We start from the raw sequence: 18,493 nt of genomic DNA, 5'->3' as shown, positions 1-18,493 counted from the left end.
CTGTCCTGATATTCTAGAGCCAGAGGGTAAAACAGATATTGAAAGAATTCACCAATAGCCTCCTGAAAGAGATCCCAAAAGGAAAACTCCTAGAAATATTGTAGCCAAATTCCAGAACTCCCAGGTCAAGGAGAAAAATACTGCAACCAGCCAGAAAAAAACAATTCAAATACTATGGAAACACAATCAGGATAACACAAGATCTAGCATCTTCTACATTAAGGGATCGAAGGGCATGGAATATGATATTCCAGAAGTCAAAGGAACTAGGACTAAAACCAAGAATCACCTACCCAGCAAAACTGAGTATAATACTTCAGGGGAAAAATTGGTCTTTCAATGAAATAGAGGACTTTCAAGCATTCTTGATGAAAAGACCAGAGCTGAATAGAAAATCTAACTTTCAAACACAAGAATCAAGAGAAGCATGAAGAAGTAAACAGGAAAGAGAAATCATAAGGGACTCACTAAAGTTGAACTGTTTACATTCCTACATAGATAACATGTGTAACTCTTGAGACTTTTTTCAGTATTAAGGTAGTTGGAAGGATGAGGCTTTTATCAAAAAACCTGCTGTAGAACTCCCCCTTCCTCCAGTTTCTTGCTTTCCTTTTAATTTTAGTTGCACTGATTTTGTTTCTGCAAAATCTTTCTAATTTCATGTAATCAAAATCATCCATTTTACTTCCCATAATGCTCTCTATCTTTTGTTTGGTCATAAACTCTTCCTTTGTTCATAGATCTAACACACAAAAATTTCCATGTTCCCCTAATTTACTTATGTAAATTTATCTCTGGTCTTTTTTATCAGGGTGCTTGAAAGTTCTCTATTTAATTAAATATCATTTTCCCCCCTAAAAGATTATACTTACTTTTGCTGGATAGGTTATTCTTGGTTACAATACTAGCTCCTTTGCCTTCCAGAATATATTACAAGGCTTCCGATCCTTTAATATGGTAGCTGCTAAGGCAAAAAAGGCTCTGGAGGAGAAGTGAGACTGGTGACGTGCACAGCCCTCCCTTACTCAAAACAAAGTCAAGTGCAAGTCATGTCATCACTTCTCTGATGACATGGTCTTCTTTGGCAACAAAGGACGAACACAATCCTGTGAGTAGATGCAGCTGGCTGAATAGGGACTCAGCTAGCTGGGTAACTCAGCTCCTCCTCTCCTGTCTGCCTCCCCCTCCCCTTCCTTCTCCTCTCCAAAGGAAGGTAAATTTGGATGGCCAAAAGATGCCCAGTTGACTTGGTTTTTACTGGCTCCTTTCCTTTCCTGTCCTAAAACCTTAAACCTACTGCACTCTGAAACTGGGACTCCAATGGGCCCCTGCCTAAGGACTCCTCTGGACCCTCCTAGCTTTATAGTGATTATCAATAGTGACTGTTGCTGATTCCCACCCAGCCTGATGTCTTTTTCTTGACCTCATTAAAGGGGCCATGCCCTGGCTACTTCTTAAGCAGGCCTATTCAATGAATGGGCGTTGCCTCACCCTAAGCGAGTACCTGCAAAGGGCCCAAGGCCTTCCACTGCATCCAGGGTCATCTCCAGTCATTCTGAGGAATATCAGGTTACTAGATTCAGATGGCTCTGGAGGAGAAGGGAGGCTGGTGACCTGCACAGCCCTCCCTCACTCAAAACAAAGTCAAGTGCAAGTCATGTCACCATTTCTCTGATGGCATGGTCTTCTTCACTTCTCTGATGGCATCGTTTTCTTCAGCAACAAAGGATGAACACAACTGGTAGCTGCTAAAAATTGTGTAATCTTGCCTGTGGCTTTATGGTATTTAAAGGTGTTTTTTTTTTTAATTAATTTATTTTTAGTTTTCAACATACACTTCTAAATGTTTTCATTTTTCTCATTCCTATTAAACACATTTTCATGTTAGTCATGTTGCATAGAATTATAATGAATGGGAGAAACCATGAGAAAGAAAAAAACAAAACAAAAAAGAAAATAGTCTGCTTCACTCTGTATTCTGACTCCACAGTTCTTTCTCTGGATATGGATGGCATTTTCCATCATGAGTCCTTTGCAACCATTTTAGGTCCTTGATTGCTGAGAAGGGCTAAATCTGTCAAAATCAGTCATAGCAGACTGTGACTGTACTAGGTATAACGTTCTCCTGGTTCTGCTCCCTTCACTTAACATCAGTTCACATACATCTTTCCCTGTTTTTCTGAAGTATGCCTGTTCATCATTTCTTATAACATGATAGTATCCCATTACATTCATATACCATAACTTATTTAGCCGTTCCCCAATTGATGGGCATCCCTTCAATTTCTAGTCCTTTGCCACCACAAAATCAGCTGCTATAAATATTTTCGAACATGTGTGTCCTTTACCCATTTTTATGATCTTTTTGGAATATAGCCCTAGAAGTGGTATTGCTATGTCAAAGGGTATGCACATTTTTGTAGCCCTTTGGGCAGTTTCAAATTGCCCTCCAGAATGGTTGGAGCAGCTCACTACTCCACCAACAATGAATTAGTGTTCCAACTTTCCCACATCTTCTCCAGCATTTATCATCTTCCTATTTTGTCATGCTAGCCAATCTGATGGGTGTGATGTGGACCTCAGAATTGTTCTGATTTGCATCTCTCTAATCAATAGTGATTTTGAGTATTTTTTCATATGACAAATAGCTTTAATTTCTTCCTCTGAAAACTGCCTATTCATATCCTTTGACCATTTATGAACTGGGACACGGCTTGTATTCCTGTCAATTTGACTCAGTTCTCTATATATTTTAGAAATTAAGGAATTTTGAATTATCACAGACACCAGTTGTAAAAATACTTTCCCAGTTTTCTGCTTCCCTTCTAATCTTGGTTGCATTGACTTCGTACAAAAACTTTTCAATTTAACGCAATCAAAATTATCCATTTTGCATTCCATAATGTTCTCTATTTCTTGTTTGGTCATAAATTCTTCCATTCTCCACAAATCTGACAGATGAACTATTCCTCGCTCATCTAATTTTATCTACAGAATCACCCTTTATCATGTACCCAATTTGGACTTTATTTTGGTATACGGTGTCAGACAATGTCCTATGCCCAGTTTCTGCCATACTATTTTCCAGTTTTTCCAAAAGTTTTAAGTATTGAGTTCTTATCCCAGAAGCCGAGGTCTTTGGGTTTATCAAATAGTAGACTGTTGTAAGTGTTGACTACTGTGTCTTGTGTACCTAACCTATCCCACTGATCTACCCCTCTTATTTCTTAGCTAGTACCAAGCAGTTTTGATGATTGCTGCTTTAAAATACAATTTAAGATCTGGTATGGCTAGGCCACCTTCCCTAGCATTTCTTTTCATTAATTCAAATGGGTTGTGGGGTTTTTTTGTGCCTGTTTTCAATATTTTCTCTTTGACCTGGAAGCTCTGGAATTTGGCTATAATATTCCTGGAAATTTTCATATCTAGATCTCTTTCAAGAATTGATCAATTCTTTCAATTTCTAATTTACCTTCTTGTTCTAAGATATTGGGGAAGTTTCCCTTTATAACTTCTTGAACTATATCTAGGCTCTTTTTCTGATCATGGCTTTGAAGTAGTCCAATAATTCTTAAATTATTTCTCCTCAATCTATTTTCCCAAGTCAGTTGTTTTTCCAATGGGATATTTTTTGACTTTGTTTTATTGGTTCTTGATGCCTCATGGAATCATTAGCTTCCATTTGCCTAATTCTAATTTTTAAGTAACTATTTTCTACAATGAGTTTTTATATCTCTTTTCCCATTTGATCAATTTTGGTTTTTCATCAGTATTTTTTCATCAGTACTTTTTTGTGCCTTTGTTACCAGTTAATTTTCTTTTCATAGTTTTCTTGCATAGCTCTTATATATTTTCCAAATTTTTTCTGTCACTCTTATTGGATTTAAAAAAATTTTTTTTTTAGTTCTTGTAGAAATTCTTGTTGGGCTTGTGTCCAAGTTTGCATTTTTCCTCTTTTGAGGACTTGCTTGTAGCTGTTTTCACATTGTTAACAGTTTTCTTCCTAATTTGTCTTGATCTTCCCTGTCACCACAGAAGTCTTTTATGATCAGGTACTTTTTTTGTTTGTTTGCTCATCTTTCCAGACTATTTCTTGAATTTGAACTTTATGTTAAAGTTGACTTTGCTTACCTGGAAGGACAGGGGGAAGAGGCATTGTCCCAAGCTTCAGGTTTTTTCATAATACTGTTTTCAGAGCTACTTCTAGCTTTGGAAGTTTTTGGTGCTATCAGTCTAGTGTGACCTTGGGGAGAGGTATTTTACTGCTTTTCCAGTTTGTGCTCTGGTCCTTATTCAAGAGGGGGCTCTGCTCCCTTGTAGCTGCAAGGATTCCTACTCCTGCTCCTCAGGGCCTCTGTTCCCTTGAGACCATAAGTGCTCCTCTTTGCCCTAGAACTTTCTAGAATCTGGAAGCATAAGCAATGGAGTTGCCAAAGAGTACCCAGTGTCAGCACGAGGGCTCCCTGTAATCTCTTTCTGACTGGCTATCCAATCCCCTTACCATTTCCGGGCTGAGGGCTTCCAAAGCAGCTGCTGCTGCTGTCACTGCTACCAAGTCCCACAGCTGCTGTTTCCACCATAGATGCTCTGGGCCAGCCCCTATTCTAATATTACATACTTCTCCTTCCAACTTCAGTTGTCTAGGGCTGGAAAAAAATGTCTTAATACAACCTTTTTTATTTGAGGCATTATTTTAAAGTTGTTTGGAGGGGAGTGCTGGGAGATTTTAGCTGTAGTACTTCCTCTACTCTCTCTCAATGTTAGGTCTTCCCCAGAAGTCTCTCACTTATCTATATTTTTATGATCAATGACAGGGGCTCAGCAATGATACCTGAATGAATGAAAGATGCCATTTATTAAGCCCTTCCTACATGCAAAACACTGAGGTTAAAGGATATAGCACAGTTCCTGCTCTCAAGAAGTTCACATTCTAATGGAGGAGGCAACACATATGGAAGGTTTTACCTACAAGGTAGGCAGAAGGGTCTCATGGTCCTTAGGGTGCAGCAGCAAAGCAAATGGTAATGCCTCTTCTTGAACGTTATTTCCAATCATAACATCATTTCAACTTCTGATGTTGAGTCATCTGACATTGCCAAGGACTTTATTGGCAATTTTTCTGGGTCTTCAGAAGCTATGGCTGCAACATCTGCAGGAGCTATCCATATTCACATTGGCTACTTCCCAGGATGATGGTTAGATGCACTGGGCTGGAAGTATTGTTACTCATTCCCAAGGCTGCTGAGTTCAGGATCCTGTGTTATCCTTATCAGTGTCTGAGGAAAGATGGTGGCCAGGGTAGTGGTGGTAGTTCTCTGCCTTCCCCTTTATACACTGCCTCTTCCCCAGAGTGTCTGCTGATTCAGCCAGGTTGGCTTGTGTGCTCTGTGGGAGGCAACTGGTTGGCAGTTGGTGGAAATGTCTGCCACCTCTTTCAGGAAATAAGCATGAAGGAAATCTGGGTGAGGTGATTTGAATTTATCAAGGACAACTAGGCAAAAGTTCTTTATTAATTCTGGTCTTGCCTCCCTAAACACTGCTTTTATTTGGCATTATCCTTTGCAGGGAAAACAGAAACAAAATAAAAATCGAGCAGTTCTGTATGTTCTGCTGTCAGCTGCTACTGTCCAATCAAGCACCTCCTGTGAGCTAGGCACAGGGCTAGAAAAGTGCTGAGGATACAAAGGAAGAAAAAGGATAGTCCCTGCCCTCATGGAACTCACAGTCTACTGGGAAAGACTACATGCAAACAATTATATAACAAACAACATATGTGCACAATAAAGTAGTGATAATCAGCATAGGGAAGGCACTCACATTTAGGGGTTTAGGGAAATAATTCTTGCAAGAGGTGGGAGTTTAGCAAAGATTTGAGAACAGGGGCACCAAAAGGCTTAGAGGAAGTGCATTCTGTACCTGAGAATCAGCCAGAGAAAATGGCCAGCATAAGGAAATAGAGTGCCTTATGGGAGGGAACAACAAGGAGGGCAGTGTGACTAGACTATAGAGTATGTGGAGAAGAGTGAACTGTACAAAGAACGGTTTGGAAGGGACCTGGTTCTGAAGGGCTTTAAAAGCCAAACAGAGAATCTTATATTTCATCCTGTAGGTGACAGAGAGTTGCTAGAGTTGACTGATTAGTGGAGGCTAGCGGTAGTGTAACATGGATAGAACTGTGCTATAGGAAGAATGGATTGGAGAGAGGAAAAACTTGAGGTAGGGTCACCAACCATCACACTACTGTAATAGTTCAAGCATGAGGTGATAAGGACTTGTACCAGAGTGGTAGCATAAGCCCTATCCCTTCCTTGATCCTCTTTTTTTTCTCCACACATAGTTAAAAAATAACAATAACATTGTTTTGTTGTCCTACACATCCCTTGACCGCATCACTTCATTCTGAGCTTCAGCATTCCTGACAAAGCTAATGTCACATTCATTCATTTTCTGTTATGTGGACTTGCTCCCATTTTCTGCCCATTAAAAAAAAAATCTAAGTTGGTTGGTGAGTTTTCTGTGTATCTATCTCAGTCTTTTCAGGCAAATCTGATTTTTCTTCATCACAATTATTTCCTTTTGTGTCTTCAGAATTTCATTCTTGGTCATCTCTCTTCCCTCCTAGGTTGACTTGACCTGAAACATTTTAGTCCATAACATACTATCTAACTTTTCTCTGAACCCCTTGAAATCTGCTTTCCCAAAATCTAAGGTATACATGAGATTATGTCCAATTTTCCTCTTTTTCTAGCCTAAATACTACCTTATCCTTCAAGGACTAGTGTATGTTCTACCTATCCCATTAGCTCTATCCTGACTAGAAAAATACATTCAAAGGCAGTTAAAACTTGACCAGAAGACCTCAGAGACCATCTGGTTTATGTTCTTCAATATAAAGATGGAGAAAGTGATGACCAGAGTGTATCTTGGGGAACTACATGTAGGAACTTAATCAAAGCTGGGACCAGAACCCAGGTTTCTTGATTCTTTGCTCTATGTTCTTTTTACTACTTCAGATAACTGTGCCAACATCACCCTGGAAGGCAGTCTCCAGTGGAGTACTGCTATACTTTTTCATTTTAACAGATGGATAAAAGCATGGAGGGCAGTTAACAAACTGGAAGACAAAACTGGAAACCAAAATATTTCGGGCAAGCTGAAACACTGAGTCAAATATAATAGTCTTACATGTAGGTTCAAAAAAAAAATCAAATTTTCAAGTACAATGTGGGGAAGCATTGTTAATATGTTAATCTAAAAAGAGGATTTTAGTAGAATGCGAAGTCAATAACAGCAAACAGTTTGACATGGTAGCCAAAAAATCTCATTCAATCTTAAGCTGACTTAAGAAAGATAATGTCCAGTAATAAAGAGGTAACCACTGTACTCTGCCCTGTTCAGGGCACATATGGAGTACTGTGTTCAGTTCTAGGCACCATATTTTAGAGAAAAGAATAAATCAGAAAGCTTCCAAAGGAGGAAAAACAGGATGCTGAGAAGTTTTGACATCATGCCATATGAGAAGTGACTCAAGAAACTGGGGATATTTAACCTAGCAAAGCAAAGAGTTGGGAAAGTATAACAACCATCTTGAAGGGCTATTATGAGAGAGAAGGATTAGGTTTCTTCTGATTGGCCTCAGACAAGAGTTAGGGAGCACTGAGTATAAGTTTCACTGAGGCAAATTTAGGGATTATGCAAAGAAAAATTTCATAAGAAACATCCAAAATGGAATGAAATACTTTAAGAGGTAGTGAATTCTCCCTCTCTTCTAAATCTTCAAGCAGTAGCTGAATACTAGTTGGATATGCTGCTAAGGGAATTCAGTCTTCCTCAGGTGTTTATTGAACACTAGATGGCCTCCGAGGTCTGTTCCAAAGCTGAGTTTCTTTTTCTTTCACTCACGCAACAAATGTTTACTAAGTACTTCTTCTGCACAATAATAATAATGTGTTAGACATTGTGAGAAATAATATTAAGATAAATCAGATAGGGTTAGTGGCTTTAAAGAGCTTATTACCCAATAGAGGATATGACATGCATACATAAATATAATAAAAATCACATGACAAAAGTACAGAATGAGCAGTTCTAGATCAGATGAGACTGTGGACTGAGGGAGCCAAGGGAAGGTGAGCAGAACTCAGGCTAATCTTATGCAGATGGCATTTATACTAAGGCTTAAAGAATAATTAGAATTCTATTCCACTTAGGAGGATAGATTTAGGCTCACAGAGGCCATTGAGTCCAGCTTCTCATCTTGTAGACAGGAAACTGAGGCCCAGAGTAGTTATTCAACTGGACCAAAATCACACAGGTAGTATGTGAGACAAGAGGAATTTCAACCTGGGTCCTCTGACTTTTGAGCCAGTGACCTTTCAAGAATCCTACAGACTCTCTAAATTTTAGGACAGTTCTAATTGTTAGGAAATTTTGCTTATGTAAAAGTGAAATGTACTTCCCTGAAAATTCTACCTGAGAGTGATCTCCCAGAGGAGCAGGACTATCAGCTACTTTGCAGTCTAAGATCACATCCCCTTTCTTGACTGCCATATTCCCCCTGTTGATTCATACTGGGCTTGCAGGTCACTAAAACCTCCAGATCAGGGGCTCTGGACCTTTCTTTGTGTTATGTTCTGCTTTGGCAGGCTGCTAAAGCCTATGGACACCTTCACAAGATAGATTTTTTAAAATAATTGAAGGTAATCAGTAAGAGGGTCAGACAGCTGGTCAAGAGCAGATTACATGAGTCCCTTTGCTAGCACCAAGGATGAGATTCTGTTGTACTGCCCATACTTAGATCTGGGTTGCAGTCATGGGTTTCAGTCCCACAGTAAGGAGGAGCACTAGCATGCCAGAGCTTGTGGCCACAGGGAAGCAGGGACCCTGGTCACAGTTCTAGGGTAGAAAAGAGTGCTTGTGGTCATTCATAGATGAGAGCACAGTACCAACTGAAAACTTACTCAGAATTACCTCTGAAAATAGCTACACAAAAAACCTCAAAATTGGGTACAGTTCCCCCTCCAATCCAGAAGCAGGGCCCCATTTTAGCAGAGTTAAAAGTCAAGAAATAGGCTGGAAAATGAGCAAAGAGCAGAAAAAGATCCTGACTACAGAAAGCTACTATGGTGACAAGAAGATCAAAATACAAACTCAGAAGAAAACAAAATGAAAACTCCTACATCTAAAATCACAAAGAAAAATATGAATTGGCCCTAGGCCAAGAAAGAGCTCAAAAATGATTTTAAAAATCAAGTAAGAGAGATAGAAGAAAAATTGGGAAGTACAATGAGAGTCACGTAAGAAGATCATGAAAAAAGAGTCAATAGTTTGGTAAAGGAGGCACAAAAAAAAAATACTGAAGAAATTTTAAAACCAGAATAGGCCAAATGGTAAAAGAAGCACAAAAATCCAATGAAGAGAAGAATGCTTTGAAAATTAGACTTACCCAAATGGAAAAGGAGGTACAAAAGTTCACTTAAGTATTAAAATAATGCCTTAAAAATTAGAATGGGGAAATTAATGACTTTATGAGACATCAAGAAACAATTTAAAAAATTCAAAAGAATGAACAAATAGAAGGAAATATGAAATAACTCATTGGAAAAACAACTGACCTGGAAAATAAATCCAGGAGAGATAATTTAAGAATTATTGGACTACTTGAAAGCCACCATGATAAAAAAAAGTCTAGACATCATTTTTCAAAAAATCATCAATTAAAACTGCCCTGATATTTTAGAACCAGAGGGTAAAATAGAAATTGAAAGAATCTACTGATCACCTCCTGAAAGAGATCCCAAAACAAAAACTCCCAGGAACATTACAGACAAATTTCAGAGCTCCCAGGTCAAGGAGAAAATATTGCAAACAGTCAAAATGAAGCAATTCATATATCATGGAGCCACAGTGAGGATAACATGAGATTTGGCAATTTCTATATTAAAGGCTTGGAATACAATATTCCAGACGACAAAGGAGGTAGGATTACAACCAAGAATCACCCACTCAACAAAACTGAGTATAATCCTTCAGGGGAAAAACATGGACATTCAATAAAATTGAGGATTTTCAAGTATTCCTGATGAAAAATCCAGAACTGAATAGAAAAATCTGACTTTCACATAAAAGACTCAAAAGAGGTATAAAAAAATAAACAGGAAAAAGAAATCATAAGGGATTCAATAACGTTAAACTGTTTACATTCCTATATGAGAAAATGAAATATGAGAAAAACTCTCTAATTATTAGGGAAGTTAGAAGGAGTATGCAGAGGACATGGGTTTGAGTTACATATGATGGGATGATTATTTGAAAAAATAAAATTAAGAGGTGAGAAAGAAGATGTCCTGGGAGAAGGGTAAAGGGAGAGGCAGAATGGGGTAAATTATCGAACACAAAAGCAGCCTGAAAGAGATTTTAGAGTGAAGGAAGTGGGGACGGAAAGGAGGGAGAGGCTGGTAAAAAGGAGTGCAGATGAGAGAGGTAAAAGTCAAAAGCAAAACACTTTTGAGAATGGACCAGGTGAAAGGAGAGAGAGAGCAGGATAAACAGGAGGCAAATGGAATGGAGGGAAATAGTAATCGATATTGTGAAAAAAAATTTTTTACAGTGACTTTCTCTGATAAAGACCTCATTTCTCAAATACATAGAAAACTGAGCCAAATTTATAGAAATAAGAGCCACTCCTCAACTGACAAATGGTCAAAGGATATGAATAGGCAGTTTTCAAAGTAATCAGGTATTTATAGTTATATGAAAAAAATTTTCTAAATCACTACTGATTAGAGAAATGCAAATTGAAACAACTCTCAGCTACTACCACACACCTCTCAGGCTGGCTGCTATGACAAAAAAGGAAAATGATAAATGTTGAAAGGGATGTGGGAAAATTAAAACACTAATGTTCTGGTGATGAAGTATACTGATTTAACTACTATGGAGAGCAATTTGGAACTATGCCCAAAGGGTTATAATACCATGCATATTCCGTGACCTAGCAATATCACTATTAGGTCTGTATTCCAAAGAGATAAAAAACAAAAATATATACAAAAATATTTATAGCAGCTCTTACAGTGGTGGAAAAGAATTGGAAGTTGAAGGGATGTCCATCAGTTGGGGAATGGCTGAAGAAGTTGCCTTATGTGACTATAGTGGAATACTATTGTGCTATAACAAACGACCCGCAGTATGCTCTCAGAAAAACCTGCAAAGAACTGATGCAAAGTGAAATGAGCAAAACCAGGAGAACACTGTACACAGTAACAGCAATATTGTGAGATGATCTACTATGAACAACTTAGCTATTTTCAACAATACAATGACCTAAAATGATTTTGAAAATACGATGCAATGCACTGTCCATCTTCAGAGAAAGAGCTGGTAGATGCCTGAAAGCAGAATGAAAATAGTTTTTTTTACTTGCAGTCGGTTTTCTGGTCTATGTTTTCTTTCAAAGCATGACTTACAGGGAAATGTGTTTTGCATGATTGCACATGTATAACCTATGTCAGGTTGCTTGCTTTTTCAATAAAGGGTAAGAAGAGGGAGGAAGAGAATTTGGAACTCAAAATTTGAAAAGAGGAAGGTTGAAACTGTTTTTACATGTAATTGGACAAAAACCAAAAAATTAAATTGGAAAAAATAATCGAAGGTAATGCTAAATTTCAGTTAGAGATTAGTGAGAGACTAGGAATAGAAAGAAGAAACTTTGCTAATACCAAGTATACTATGTCTGTGGCATTGTTGATTTTACAGTGTAGTAATGCTGTCAAAAAAGAAAAAAAAGGAGTTTGGTATGACCTACTCTCAGACATGATAATCAATACATCCCTTTAAGTATCACACCTTTAAGCCTATAGTTTGAAGACTCCATCCTCCTCCCTTTTTTGAAAACCAGTACAATTGCCTTCCAGGTCTGCAGTACTGCTATTTTCCAAAAAATATTTTCAAAAAAATTTCTGGAAACAAAAGAAGATCAGGATGGACCCAAGAATAAAGTATTGGAAAAGAAATGCGTTTTATGATTACTTTCGTCCCCTGAGACAGTGTAGTCTAATGGACAGGAAGGTCTGGGTTCAAGTTACAAATTGGGCAGAAAGTAGCATCTCCAGACAAACCTCTTGGCACTACAGAAAACTCTCCAAGACAGTAGATCTCCCAAGAAAAGTGTTGACCTGCCTCAGCAAAACAAATAGCAGTAGTGCTACCACTGTTGCGCTGTAGTACTGGACGGCTGCCTACTATACTAATGAAATCACAAGTCAAGACCAAAAATAGGATATGAGTCCACAGAACATTATTTTCTCCCCTTCCTCAATGAAGCCACAAATAAGCAGCTCAGAAATCCCAGCCAGACCCTGCCTCCATATCCTCTTCTGTTTAACTTGCTCAGAGTGCAATGAGTCCAAGGCAATAGCCTTGGTGGGGAATGTGGGGAAACCCACTTTCTAACTCTTTCTCAATAGTTGCCAACTAGGGAATCCAGATGACTGATGCACAGCTCTAGTCTGAGGAAGGAAAGTTAAAATACTCTAAACCCAAAGTAATATCGATCCATTCAAGATGGAAATCCCTTATTAGAACACATCTTAGAGGTAAATTTTCTCATCTCTGTGATCTTAGGGTGGATCAGATAACCTCTGAAGTCCCTTCCTGCTCTAATACTCTACTATCCTATGATAACCTTCCACCTATAAGAATTTGTGTTCTTAGCCAACATTGTCATTTTACAGATGAGAAAACAGGTCCCCAGAGGACTTGCCCATAGTCATACAAATCCAGGGATAACATTTGCCAGTACAATAGGAATTAGCCAAACTATTGTTACTCCACCCAAAACACAGGAATTTCAGCACTTTCTGCCACTATAATCTTGTGTATAATCTGTGTAGGCCACAGATGGTGGGGGTGGCCTACACAGGTGGGGGAACCTGTGGCCTCCTAGGTCCTTAAGTGCAGCCCTTTTGACTAAATCCAAAATTCACAGAACAAAGCTCCTTAATAAAAGGATTTGTTCCATAAAACATAGACTCAGTCAAAAAGCTATACTCAAGGACCTAAGAAGGTCACATGTGGCCTTGAGGCCACAGGATCCCCACCCCTGGTATAGGCACATAACTGTGTCAGGGAAATATATAAGATAGGTTTCATAAACTTAAGTTAGGGACAAAATATACTCCAGATTTTAGGGGTGAGTTTCTCTCTACTCTTTCCCCAGCCCTCATATGGAGAATGCATTTGATTAAAATGCTTAACCTCAATGAAAAATACTTCATTGGATCTAGGAAAAGTACTCCATAATAGAACACATATCACAACTCCTCCACATTTTCATCTCATGCATGTCTTTCTTCAAATCCTTCCTCCATAAAGGATGTGCCCAATGGTTTAGAGGTCTTCTTGTAGACTTAACACTGTTTTATGCGTATCAATGCAGCACTCAGGCTATTCATTCTTATTCCTTACTCTCACCACATGATGAGACTTCCTCCTCCAGTCAGTCATGTCTTTCATGATTCTGTTTACACCGTTTCTGGCATAGCTTCAAAGACTGTGAATAGTATGTCGCAATCTATTTATAACTGTCATACATTCTTCCCTTGCCTCTTGGGCACAACAAAAAAAAGTCCTGTTTATAATACTTTTTTAAATAAACACTTAGGAAGTTCCTACTTAGTATAAAGTACTGTGGTAGGTACTTTGGGAGACAGAAGGTTTAGGTAAGCCAACTCTTATCTCATGAAAATTATATTCTAGTAAAGAGACATACATGTAAACAGAAAATAAGCAAATGTATAAAACAAACTGCCAGGGTGAACGACTAAGAGGGAAAGTTTGGATGAGATAAGCATACCTGTTAGATAAGAGGTAAACTGCTTTGGTCCACAACGAATAGGATAACGGGTTGTTGTTCTCACAGCTTTTTGTTCAATCAGGGAAGCATCCCTGGGACAAAATATTGTTCCATCGGATGTCTCCCCCCACCACCTCACTCGGATGAGAACAGGAGTTGGAGGCTTCATAACCATCCAGAGTATTTTATTAATGGTTAGTCTCAGAAAACATCGCAGCTGACCTTCAACCAGAGGTGGTAGACTCGTGGATGGTGAAATATCACTTAGACCTGTGTAAAAGGAAAGGAATGATAAATCAGAATTTGGAGTAGGTAAGCAAGTAAGACACTATGTAACAACTGGAGAACCTTTATTTCTGCCAGCAACTGCCCTAATACAGAAAAAAGAACACTGTATTTGAGAGTCAGAAGATCTGTGTTCAAGTATCAACTTCATCACTGGGGCAAGCCCCTGAATTTCCTCTTTGGCTTATTACCCATACAATCTAAGGGAGTTAGGTGAGATGATTTCCCAGGTTCCTTCCAGTATTAACATAGGAACAATGGTGGAAGTTCCAGAGAAGCAGATTTGGGTCCAATGTAAAAAAAAGGACAACAACAATAAATCTTTACGAAAATTAAAGCTGTTCCAAAGTGCACCAGGCTGCCCCACAAGGGTAGAAGTTTCTCATCCCTGGACACAGTTAAGTGAAAGTCAGATAATTACTTGTTGGGAATGCTGCAGGGGCGATTCCCATTCAGGTAGGTATGTCTGTTGGCTTAGAAAACCTCTGAAGCTTCCACCAACTCTGAAAAGTTGTGATTCTACAGAGGGCTTTATGGTACTAATCCTGGCAACTTCCAATTTAAATCTCTATTACTGAAATCCCTTCTCAGGATAACACTGTAGAGTCAAGAAGTTATTTTTACACTCTCTAGACTTTTCTGTGTCAAATTCAATAACCATTTATTAATTTTCTATTCTATGCTGGAGAAAAAAGACAAGTTCAAAGCAATCTTTGAGAAGCCATCTGCACAGATGAGTGACTTGTGAGGGGTAGAGTGGAGGTGACCAAACATTCCCTTGCAGACCCTCAAGACTGCTTCTCCCCACACCCTCCAACAGTCACGCTCTACAAGGTAAAGCTGTCTTTTGACTAGAATCCTTCTTTCTGACATCTCTGTAGGTTCGCATTTCTGGCTTTCTAAAGGAACTCCTTCCGGCCTTTTCTAGTTAACAGGGCATATACAGACGTGTCCATCAGACAACTCAGACTCAAAGAGCTGTCAGAAGGACAGGAATGACTGAACAGCCGTGAAGCCGGGCCCGGAGGCTGACTTTTCGGGCTTTTTCCCTCTTTACTCCCCTCGCCCCCGCCCCTTAAGGATGCCGTTCTCTCTCTCAAATTTCCTTAGGGGTGCCCCATTTCCCGCGTTTCCTGACCTGACCCGAGGGTCGGAGGCACCCCTCGTATCTGCCCAAGTTTGTCTTTCCCATCTTCCTCCCTCTCTGGGTCCCCCTTCTTCCCTGGGAGCCCCCGCGTCCCTTCCTTTCCTTCCAACCTCTCTTAGGCATCCCTCTGCACCCCTCCTCACGACCCGGGGTTCCACGTTCTCCCCGGGGCGGCCCCGCGTTGGGCGCCCTCCCCCCACCCCAGCCGGGGTTACCTTTCTTCTTGCGGCTGCTGCCGCCTCCAGCGGCCGGGCCCTTTCGCTGTTTCATGGCGAGGCGGTGCTTTCAGTCCTTGAGGCGCCGGCGCCGGAGCCGCTGACCCCCAACAGCCCCCTTGCCGCGTCCCCCTCCGCCAGGGCGGCTGGAGCGTCCCGCCAAGGCAGACGCAGCCGCTCCGCGCGCGCGTTCCCTCGCAACCGTCGCCGCCGCAGGGCCTCCTGGGAAACTCAGGGAAGCCACAGGCGGCCGTCTCTCTCTTACCAAAAGTCTTAGCTCTCGAGGTCGGGTAAGGAAGGCGAGTCAGGGCTGGTTCTTCCCAGAACTACAAAGCCCAGGATGCATTGCGACCCGCTCTCTTTATGGTAACGGGATCCGTACTCCGGTGGACACCGCCTCTCCTTCATCCCGGCTCACATGAGCTAATGCGCCGGCGTAGCACCGACGGTTCCCGGAGGACTCCATTGGCTACGCGGACCCCGCCCTCTCGCGTCGGGCTCGTGCGCCACTTTGCTACCCAGGCTCCTCCGCAGGAGATCGGTTGCGCACTTCCGGCCAGGTCGCTGAGGAGACGAGGGCCGAGGAGTGGCTAGGCTAGGCGACAAGGGGAGGGGTTTGGGCGCTAGTGGGCGGGAGGAGGTGCCGCCGGCGTCCAGAGGCTGTCTGAGGGCTACTGAGAGGCAAGCAAGCTGAGTCCTGCAGTCGCTTAGGCTTCCGTCTAAGTCGACTCGTCCCAGAGGCGACGCTCGGGCACGACACGGCCCGGGACGGGACACGCGGCGGCCTCGGCCTCCCTCCTGCTTTCCTCTCCTTTCATGTCGGCTTTAGAGAAGACCATGCACTTGGGCCGCCTGCCCTCCCGCCCCCCCCTGCCGGGCGGCGGGGGCGGCCAGAGCGGAGCCAAATTGCGCATGGGGTACGTGCCTCCCTTCGCTCCGCACCAGGGCTGGGCCCGAGTTGGGCCCCAAAAGAGAGCTAGGTCTCCTGGGATGAGGGGACGGTTGGGAGAGGAGGGCGACCCGAGGGGGCTGTAGGTGGGAGGGGTGGGTGAGAGAGACTGGGGGAGGGGCTACTCGTGGGGACTGGGGGGGGGTGACCCGAGGGGGCGTTGGGGAAGGGACGGGTGATGGGAGGCTCCTGTCCACGGAAGGGAAGGGGCGGGGTACGTGGGAATGGGGCGGGGGGAGGAGGGAAGCCGAACGAGGAGGGGAGGCCAGTGTTAACCGATGAGGGTGAGGGGCTCGGGGTGGGCCCGCGATGGGAAGCGAGCGGCGCCGGGGAAGAAGAGTTGGGAGCCCTGGACCAGAGTAACGAAGGAGACGTGTCGGAGAATGAAAAATGGCCATGGGAAGGTCTGAAAGGAACTTGACTCAAGTTAGAGTGCGGAGTGTGAATCTGAGGTCGGATCGGGAGGGGAGATGGCGCCGTAGTGATTGCGGGAGGAGCGGGCTTGGAAGGGTAGGTAGTGGTGGTTGGGGGGTGTGGACTCTACTAGGATAGAGTTTTGGAGAAGTGAACGAGAATAGAGTAGGTTAGGAACAAATGTTAAAAAAAAAAAATAGATGTTGAGGGCAGTGGGATACCTGATCTTGAAAATTTTTTTGGAATCATAAGACTTAAGGAAGAAAAGGTAATAAATTCTAGGAGGTTAAGGATGTGTGCTCACAATTGAACTAGTTGAGGAAAAGGGGTGGGTTAGGTATTACTAAAGAGGAATCTTGGCCTTTTCAGAATTAAAGAATTTTAGAAAGGGAAAGAAGTTTAGAGATTAATAACGATGCAGAAACTGTTATGGCCACTGTTTCTTAGGTGTTAATTTCTTATAACGACGTTTCAGACATGTGAGCTATTAAAGTTGATGTTTGGTTTATTTTTTCTTAAACTCTAGTGCTGAAATAAAAACTCAAAGGCAGACACTATTTCACCATAAGGATATTAAACATATTGAGCTTGCCACCAGTAACCAGTAATGACGTAAAGGTTAATAGATTGTATTAATATAATTATTGTTTTTTGTTACTAAAATTTTTTCCTACTTGGAAAAAAATTTCTACTCATTCTTTGAAGTCTTTGTGATTGTTTCTACCACTTCTCTTCGTCAACCTCCTATCCATCCCAGACCTTTTCTTTCTCTCTCATAAGACCTCTGGAGTGCATTTACCATTTATTTGTATCATGGTTGTATGTGTGCCATGTCTACCAGGCACATATCTCCCATAAGTTCTATGAAGGTAAAACAACCACATTGTATGTGGTATTGGTTCTCCTTCAGAATCTAGTATGACTTTTTATGTGTTGTAGGAACTTAAATGCTTATTGAATTTAATGTTTGGAAACCTTATTAGTATTGAGGGGCAGTAAAAGTGAGGGCAATAGATAAATAAAAAACAGCCAAATTTAGTTCATTTGGAATTCTGTTTTGCTTCTTTAGAGAGAAATATTAAAAGGTTCTACCTAATCTGATAAGGATTTTCAGAGATTCAAAGTTGAGAGTTCTATGAAAATTATTCTTGTCAGAAGAGATGTGCTAAAGAAACAAGAGTGCTAGACGTTGACTCAGGTGAGATCCAAGTTAGAATGCTGACTTCTGCTGTCTACAAGCATTTATTAAGCCCTTACTACGAGCTAAGCAGCGTGTTTAAACACTTGGGATAAAAAGGGCAAAAGCTATGTTCTTTCTCTCAACGAGCTCACATTCTTATGAGGAAAACAACTTGCAAATAACTCTGTGCATACAAGACATAATGTGTTAATAGAAGATAGTCTTAGAGGAAAGGCTTCTTGCAGAATATGGGATTGGAGCTGAGTCTTGAAGGAAGCCAGAGAAACTTTCACTGGTTTTATCCCTGGACAAATCATTTAAACCTCTCTGAAGTTCAGATTCTTTATCTGTAAAATGTGGATAATTCTTGAATCCTATCTAACAGACAAACTTTACATATCTGAAAGCACTGTATAAATGTGAGCTGCTAATTTATTCTTAGCCTGTT

The 18,493-nt window shown here is 41.1% G+C and overlaps 2 protein-coding genes across 9 annotated transcripts in view; one reads left to right on the top strand and one right to left on the bottom strand.

The window, feature by feature from the left end:
• The window catches only part of C2CD3 (C2 domain containing 3 centriole elongation regulator), a 168,964-nt gene extending 153,295 nt beyond the window's left edge, over positions 1-15,669 (bottom strand). For 3 of the 5 annotated variants that reach the window (XM_072610867.1, XM_072610868.1, XM_072610873.1), the window contains exons 1-2: positions 15,503-15,669; positions 13,856-14,125 (exon numbers count right to left, since the gene is read on the bottom strand). In XM_072610867.1, the coding sequence (XP_072466968.1) occupies positions 13,856-14,125; positions 15,503-15,557 (325 nt within the window). In that variant the 5' untranslated portion in view covers positions 15,558-15,669. Of the gene's footprint in view, positions 1-872; positions 9,463-13,855; positions 14,126-15,502 lie in introns of those variants that run through there. The other 2 variants (XM_072610871.1, XM_072610869.1) reach the window with 2 other exon arrangements.
• Positions 15,670-15,704: 35 nt separating this feature from the next.
• The window catches only part of PPME1 (protein phosphatase methylesterase 1), a 67,858-nt gene continuing 65,069 nt past the window's right edge, over positions 15,705-18,493 (top strand). The window contains exon 1 of one of the 4 annotated variants that reach the window (XM_072610878.1): positions 15,705-16,419. In XM_072610878.1, coding sequence (XP_072466979.1) covers positions 16,319-16,419 — 101 coding nt within the window. In that variant the 5' untranslated portion in view covers positions 15,705-16,318. Of the gene's footprint in view, positions 16,420-16,662; positions 16,962-18,493 lie in introns of those variants that run through there. The other 3 variants (XM_072610880.1, XM_072610879.1, XM_072610881.1) reach the window with 3 other exon arrangements.

Source organism: Notamacropus eugenii, chromosome 5 (assembly GCF_028372415.1).
Source record: "Notamacropus eugenii isolate mMacEug1 chromosome 5, mMacEug1.pri_v2, whole genome shotgun sequence".
Lineage (NCBI taxonomy): Eukaryota > Metazoa > Chordata > Mammalia > Diprotodontia > Macropodidae > Notamacropus > Notamacropus eugenii.
Note: the sequence above shows the minus strand (reverse complement) of the source record. Positions and strands in the feature narration are given on the sequence as shown.